Source organism: Melitaea cinxia, chromosome 17, assembly GCF_905220565.1.
Source record: "Melitaea cinxia chromosome 17, ilMelCinx1.1, whole genome shotgun sequence".
Classification (NCBI taxonomy): domain Eukaryota; kingdom Metazoa; phylum Arthropoda; class Insecta; order Lepidoptera; family Nymphalidae; genus Melitaea; species Melitaea cinxia.
The window spans coordinates 4,801,880-4,809,902 of NC_059410.1; the positions used below are offsets into that span (position 1 = coordinate 4,801,880).

Sequence of the window (8,023 nt, forward strand, 5' to 3'; positions counted from 1 at the left end):
GTACGTAAGGCTGCTGCCTGGGATTGGTCGGTATATGGGTCGGCGCTCCGGGGACCATTATACCGTAGCCGTGACGTTCGCTGTCCTCGAACAGTTGTCTTCCGGCCGGGGTGACGACGCGAGCGCCCCAGCTGTGGTGCTTCGCGTTAAGATCACCCACGACTAATGTAGGCTTCTGTGAGCTGAAGAGCGTCTGGACATCAGTGCTGCAGAAAGTCAGTCCGGGTGGTGTCCCCCGCATGCACCCTAACGCTCTGTGTACGAGTGCTGGTGTACGGTGCATGCTCCACTTCCTCGTGTACGATGTCCCTCCTCACCAGGGCTGCCGTGCCCCTGTAGGGGACTCCCCGGGGAGAGACCTCGTCGCGCCGGTACACGAAGAAGTTCGGGACTCGGAGCTCGACCTCCTTCGAGAGCCTCGTCTCGCCCAGGAGGATGACGTGGATGTCCCTCGACTGGGCGAGCAGTGTCAGCTCCCGAACGTGGCCTCTGATGCCGCCTGGGTTCCAATATAATATTCCAATATAATTATAGATCTCTTTTAGAGATAAGTTCGCCCTTGCCAACTTCCTATATTATTATGACTATTGTAAAATTTACTTAGTGCAATAAAGAATATATATTCTCAGCTGAAATTTAGCTGTGAGAGGGCAGCAATTCCAGCCGAGATCGCCGGCACAATGTCCTGACCCTGGGTGTACGCCACCAGGATCGACGTAAGGGCCTCCATGAACAGCCGGATCGCGGCAACCGTGTCCGAGTTCGGGACCCTGGCTGTTGTTGGTCTTGAGGGGGGGGGGGTCTAGGCCGCTCGGCGCAGATGCCGCCGCTTCCCGTTGCCGCGGCTGCGGAGTCGAGGCGGCCGCGGGTTCCCCCCGGGCCGGCCTGGCCGCCCACTTGCTGCGTCTGGTCTTCTTCTTCTTTTTAGGTTTCGTGGTTTGACCTCCCCCTGTTCCAGCCTGGTGCTGGCCTCTGGCGGTGGGAGGGTTGGCGGGTGCAATCAGTGTAGTCGGAGGTCTAGGCTCCGTTCGCTCCGTCGAGGGGGGCTCCACAGGTTCCTCTTCCTGTGGAGCTCCTCCCGATCCCTCGGTTTGGGTCTTCGGCTGCTCCTTCTTTTTCTGTGCACCTTGACGCCGCAGTTGCGGCACCGGTGCAGGTGGCAGTTCAGGGTCGGTCAGAGCGACCTGTTGGCGCGGGGGGGGGCGGTACGGGGCCAACGAGATGCCCCTCTTCCTCGCCTCTCGCTTGAATACCGCGCACCTGCGGTCCTTAGCGGTATGCGCCTTCTTGCAATTGGCGCAAGTTGGAGGCTGCTCTATGGGTCTGGGGCAGTCCCTCGCCAAGTGTTCGCCGGCGCAGCGAACACATTTGGTTGGCCGATGGCAATTCGCCGACGCATGGCCAAAGGCCTGGCAGCGGTGGCACTGGGGGGGCGCCCTGTTGCCCCGCCACGCCTCGATGATTAGGCCGGGCATGCACAGAAGCTCTGTGACTCCGTACAGCTGGGTGAGCTCTTCTACGTTCATGTGCGCCAGCTGCACGAAGAATACACACCCGTGTCGGCCCCTGATGGGCGGGATGCCCTTGGCCCGCTCCGCAGGGAACCCCAGTTCCTGCAGGGCTGCCAGCACCTCCTCGGGCGGCGTGTTATAGGGTAGCCCTCTGATGACCACCTTAGCGGGCAGTTCCGAGGCAGGGCTGTAGCAGAACCAGGAGATAGACTGGTCCTGCTGCATGGCCTCCTCCAGGTACTTTTGCATCACCCGAAACTCCTCAGGAGAGCTGGGCAGGAAGCGCACTCCCTTCCCCAGCGGTCGTGCATTCGGGGCGCGTCCGAGCCTCTTTTTTATTTCCCCGAAGTGCCGGGTCCAATTGGGGAGACACTCGGCAGTGATCGGGGGATAGGCCGATCTGGGCGTCTTGTTAGTGGCTGCGGCGGCAGTCCTCAGAGGCTGCACCGCTTGGCTCCTGGGCGATGCCGGTGCGGCGGCGACCGCAGCGTACGACGCGGTCGACGGTCCGGCCTGAGGGGACGATGGCCTCGAAGGGTCCTTGTCAACCGCCATGGAGGGCAGGGCTGCGTAACTGGTCGAGTCACGCGGCCACGACGGTTCGGACTCGGACTCCCCCAACCGAAGCGTTCCGCGCTCCAGTGAGGGTGGAGATTGGGGCGGTTCCTCGTGCGCTATGGCCAGCGCGTCTCCGGCGGCTTCTCTCACCGAGGAGGAGTCGCACTCCGGCGAGACGAGTTGCGGGCGCTTATCCTCCTCGTCCTCGGTTCTCGGCGAGGATCCCACCGAGCGAGCCCGCTTCGCCCCTTCTGCGCTCGCCGTAAATGCAGCTACGGCGGCTGCGAAGTTCGCGTCAGCGGCTCCGGTGGTCCTCTCGGCCGGGCGATCAGCGTTGGCTATCCGTATCCGGGGGCGGGGTGCGGGGGGAGGCGCGACGGCTTCAACCGTCTGGTTGAATATGTCGCGGCGGACAACGGTACGCGGTATACCGGACCGCCCGCCTCTCCTACTCCGCTGCTCGCAAGGAGGGGAAGGTTCCCCCCCCCCCCTCCGACATCGTGGTCCGTCCTTCTCCTCAGCACCCTAGCGTTCCAGGTCGCCGGCAGCCCTCGGCGCGTGCAACCCAACCGGGTGAGACCCCGAAGAGAGGCCCAGCTAGGCGCCCGCGAGCAGGTACCGGTTTCCACAAAACGCAGGCAAAGTCAGGGTACGTGGGTAGTCACGACGGGTGATACTGCGAGGGCTTTTCCTCAAGAAAAGCGCGCACGATCAGAGTGCAGAAGTCTTGGCGGGGCGCTGTGACCACGTAAACGGCCCGGCCGCTTCCTCAAGCAAAGCCGGGTGACTTTGCGAGTACAACTGGCACCGGGGGTTAGCGGGGGGCAGGATGAGACTCACCAAGGCAACTACACTACCTTAAACTGCAGGAAACTTTTCCTACAGAAAGGTCCGCGCGCGCTTGCGATCCTTCTGGTGTTGCAGGCGTCTATAAGCTACGGTAATCGCTTACCATCAGGTGAGCCGTACGTTTGTTTGCCGACCCAGTGACATAAAAAAAAATCTATCCGTGTTAAGAATATATAACTGAATAAATGATAGCCATTAATAAAAAGTCAATAAAATAATTACTTTATAATAATAAATAAAAATAATGTAACAATTTTGCTATAATATAATTTTTTTAGGTTTAATTTTCATCCATATGAGTAGGTATAACTTAGACCTAGACCTAGAACTTGCAATAATTTGTCACTATTTTCTAACTTGAATAGGCTATGAGATAACTTAATAGTTACAGTCGTTGGCAGCACAGGTATTTTGAATATTTTTGTAATTTGAATTGTAATGTTTATATTGCATGTTAGTGTTCTACAGGCTTCAAAAAACCATATTTATCACAAATTAAAAAATCTTAATATACTGTAATATTTCTTACAAAAAATTTCTTAATAAATCATTGCTTTATTAAAATCTAGATGTGCCCTGCAGTTTTACCCACGTTAATTTAAGAAAAACAAAGAGGTACTAAAATATTATATAGCCTATAGTATTCCTCAATAAAAGGGCTGTCTAAGACTGAAAGATTTTTTCAAATCTGACTGGTAGTTCCTGACATTAGCACAATCAAGTAAACAAACTAACTGTTCAGCTTTAAAATTGCGTGTAAATATAGTATTAGCGTAGATACATTTGTAGTAATAATTAATTGATACTTATTATTATATACTAAATAATCTATTTATTGCTACTGAATTGAAAAATTAAATAGGTATTTTTATGAAATAAAAGTAAGGATCAGTATATCATTAAAATTTATTCATCAATGTTAATTGCACCACTGTTGATGTCATTAATGATGTCATGAGGGGCTCTGCCATCGATAGTGCAGCCAACAGATTGGGCAGTTCCCAGGATCTCTTTAACGGTACCTGAAAGGTATCTTGCCATTGATCTGGGCCTCATGATTTTTGCAATTCCAATCACATCTTCTAATGTGATATTTCCATTGTGTTTAACTGTAAAAAAGATAGAATATTTGAAATACTAAGAAAAAACTTAATTTGCTTTAACTTAATTATTAAATGAATAGATTAGTTTTTGCTGTTTAAAATGTCAAAAAAGGACTGGTTCCATTTTGTATCAAATAGTATTTTAAATTAAAGTTCTACAAATTTTAGCAAGTCTGTTGCTGGTAAGAAAAATTACAGACTTACAGAGTATTAAAATAGGCCACATAAGATAAACTTCTCGGTATTGATTATCATTCAGAATATTATAATTAAGTATCTCCCATAAGAATTTCATAATTAGATAGCAATAGTTAAATGAACATAAATATCTAATATATAAAATTCTCTTGTCGCAGTGTTTGTAGTTAAACTCCTCCAAAATGGCTTGACCGATTCTCATGAAATTTTGTGTGCATATTGGGTAGGTCTGAGAATCGGATATCTAATTTTCATCCCCCTAAATTTAAGGGTAGTCCACCCCATACATGTTTTTTTTAATTTTTAGATAAATTATTTTTTTTTTGATACATTAAAAAATACATACAACCCTAAATTTTAAACCCTCTACGATCAACCCCTATTTTTAAATAGCGTTTAGCGGCATTACAACGTTTGCTGAGTCGGCTAGTATTTTAATAATAATTATGTTCAGTTGTCTCAGAACTTATCGTGAATAAGTTATTAATCAAGCTATCTACACACCAAGTGTGATTAATTGAGTATACTTTGTTGTACATACATATTTTCTCATAAGCATTTCCACTTAGGTAAACATTGCTTGAATGTGGGATAAAAGAAGGATACTTATAGTAAATTAAAAATAATTTCTGTACTCACTATTTTTTTGCTTCTTGCGGTCACGTGGAGGTTCCTTTAGTGCTCTGATGATAAGGGCAGCTGCAGAAGGCACTACAGAGATTTGTGCCTGTCTGTTTTGTACGATGAGCTGTACAGTGATCTTCAATCCCTTCCAATCGCTAGTAGCTTTGGCGATGTCGTCACCAACTTTTTTGGGAGACTGTAAGATTATTTTGATAACTTATTAGTGGACTTTCATTTCTAGAGATTATGAATTTTAAAAAAAATACAGAAATATAAAACTACCATAATTCATACAGAATCTTTTAGCCTGGTCCGCGACTCCTTATTGTACATTCGGAGTAGCCGTGACAGGGAAAGAATCCTGAGTCACGGGTTCCTTCCATCCGCCACCCGGAAGGACGCGCCTGGTAGGGAGGCACCCCCCAGGATCATTCATCACATATATGTTTCAAATGTAGTAATTTAATCAAAAATTAGACGAAGTTGTCAGATTTTTCTTTCTAAATTGAAAATGCAACCTCATGTTTGATGAAGTCAAAATTATTGAAGGATAACTAGCTATTATCATTACAAAAGATAGTATGTCCACGCGCCGGAATGTAAAGGTTATGTTTGTTATAAATGAAGTTTTATACTCACGAGACCCAAGGGACCGATTTTAGGGGCCAACGAAGATGTGGCACCTACTTCTCCACCAACACATCTCAAATTGACTGAAAAAAAAAACACAGAATTGATCTTAATCACGTAATGTTAACTAATTGATTGGTTTTTCTATTTTAAGATGCTTACCGATTTTAATTTCATTAGGATCGAATTTAGGAGGCATTGTGTTTGCTTAATGTAATATCACTTAACGATATTAAAATTAATCCAAAGAGATTCCTTTGGATTAAAACCGAACTGCGCGGAAACGTTCCGTAAACGTTGACAGCTCGGCATAAAAGAATTTTTTCCTTACACTACACTGACAAGTGACAACAGATAATGAGACAACTCTGCAATTGACAAGCACAGAGTAATACTTCTATATATTATGCCAAAGAGCAACACGGAGGGGAGTAGCCATGTACAGGCGTTGCCCTCTGTCAAGGTATAAGGCCAAATGGCCATATGGCCAAACATAGTTATATAATAAAATTGTATTAATATGTACGATTTTATTTTTGTGTTACCCTCACATTAGGAATTCTAAACAATTTTTAATATCATATCAAAAATTGACCGCTCCAGCGGGATTCGAACCCGCGTCTCCGACTGACCGTGTCGGCGCTCTAGCCAATTAAGCTATGGAACGATGTACCCGCTAGAGCGAAATTTTTGATATGATGATTTTTATTTTCGGTTTAAGCGAACCGTGGCGCCGTCTATAGTGAGTTCTTTACAGAGACCCGTAACTATTCAAAGTTTCATATTGACGATTCATTAGATTTCATTGACGAAACCGAATTTCTGTAGTATTTAATAATTTTAAAGATACGAATTCTTTTTTAAATAATAGCCTGCTTCTTGAAAATAGTTATCACGCTTTTATACCATCTTTTAATGTTATTAGAATCGGTATCGTTAGGGGTGTGCCAATAGAATGGTCCCCAGAAGAAATTATAAAAAACATTTCTACACCTATTGGTTGTGGTAAAGTTGTAAAGGTTAGACGTTTAAATTACAAAACTGTTGTTGAAGGCGCTACTGTGTGGAAGCCCACACAATCAGTAGTAATTTATTTTGATGGCAGGGTCCTCCCAAAAATAATTTTTATATGTTACAATTCTCTTCCAGTCGAGCTTTACATCTTTCCCACAATCCAATGCTACAAATGTTGTCGTTATGGACACACAAAATTGCAGTGCAGGTCTAAGCCTAGGTGTTTAAAGTGTGGTCAGGAGCACACATCAGAATCATGCAATGCCAATGATGATAATTATTTTTGTTGTTTATGTTCTGGCAACCATATGGCAAATAGTAAAGCGTGCCCTGAATTCAATAGGCAAAAATCTATTAAAATACATATGGCTGAAAAGTGTGTATCATATGCAGAGCCTAATAAAGAGATACCAACGTCATACAAATCTTATTCAGAAGTTAGTAAAGAAGTAAATATTAGCCAAAATCCTAATAAATCATACAAAAAAACATTTATATCTAGACCTCGGGATCCTATTAAGCCTGATATAGGTTATGATAAAATTGCTCATAAAAACATAATAAAAGAATTTTCATTCAATGAATTTGAAAAAAAATCAACTCCAATAGATATTATGAACTCTAAAAATGATTTTGCCAAAATTTCAGATGTGCTTTCACTTTTACAGAGTTATTTACAAAACAACAAAAGTTTACCGTCCATCGTTGCCCCTTTAATACAGTGTATCGTAAATATAATCCAAAATGGACAGTTCCCAGATAATAATACAGTGGAACGCCAGAAGTGTAATTAATAAAAAAAACGACATAATTTATTTATTAAATAATTATAAACCTTTTTTATTTTCTATCTCAGAAACTTGGCTTAGGCCAAGTAATAATCTTAGGTTTCGTAATTATAATACCATCAGAGAAGATAGACTAGATGGTTTTGGCGGAGTAGCCTTTCTCATTGAGAAAAACGTTCCTTTTAATTTAATTAATATTCCTGTACATAGTTCTGAACTTTCTATTTTAGCTATAAGTGTACATAACATATCTTTTGTGTCTGTATATATTTCTCATATTTCTAATAATATTTTAAATGAAATAAATAATATTTTAGCATCACTTCCAAAGCCGTTAATAATAACAGGGGATTTTAACTGCCAGCATCAGTCCTGGGGTAGTTCAGTAAGTAACAGTTATGGTAAAAAGCTTTTAGATATTCTTGATGTAAATAATTTGTGTATTATTAATTCTGGAGAGCCTACAAGGCGGACTCTGCCTTTTGAAGGTAAAAGCGCGGTGGACCTAACTATTTGTTCACCACAGTTTGTGCCACAATTAACATGTTCTGTATTAAGTTCAACCTATGGAAGTGATCATTTTCCTGTAATCACTTCTTGTGCTTTTAATAATGTAAATAAAATTCCCGTCCATAAAAAAGGTTCAAAATCATTAATTTCTAACTATCGTCCAATATCCATTCTCAATACTATCGCTAAGTTGTTTGAAAAAGTAGTGTATGAAGATATCTACTCAATTATTGCTAAG

The 8,023-nt window shown here is 43.6% G+C and overlaps 1 protein-coding gene across 1 annotated transcript; it reads right to left on the bottom strand.

Annotated features, from left to right (window-relative positions):
* Window positions 1-3,806: 3,806 nt before the first annotated feature.
* LOC123661349 (60S ribosomal protein L12) lies at window positions 3,807-5,817 on the bottom strand. Its single transcript, XM_045596318.1, has 4 exons — window positions 5,636-5,817; window positions 5,483-5,556; window positions 4,859-5,039; window positions 3,807-4,027 (listed from the first exon to the last, which is right to left on the bottom strand). The coding sequence occupies exons 1-4, from the start codon at window positions 5,670-5,672 to the stop codon at window positions 3,825-3,827; spliced, it is 495 nt and encodes a 164-aa protein (XP_045452274.1). The 5' UTR covers window positions 5,673-5,817; the 3' UTR covers window positions 3,807-3,824.
* Between the last annotated feature and the right edge of the window lie 2,206 nt (window positions 5,818-8,023).

What these genes read in the sequence shown, in the direction of transcription:
- LOC123661349 (XM_045596318.1), bottom strand. Translation starts at nt 5,672, where the DNA reads ATGCCTCCTAAATTCGATCCTAATGAAATTAAAATCG. An exon ending in TCCTAATGAAATTAAAATCG is followed by an intron (nt 5,557 to 5,635) that starts GTAAGCATCTTA and finishes TTTTTTTTTCAG; the next exon opens with TCAATTTGAGATGTGTTGGT. An exon ending in CCGCAAGAAGCAAAAAAATA is followed by an intron (nt 4,028 to 4,858) that starts GTGAGTACAGAA and finishes TCTTTTTTACAG; the next exon opens with TTAAACACAATGGAAATATC.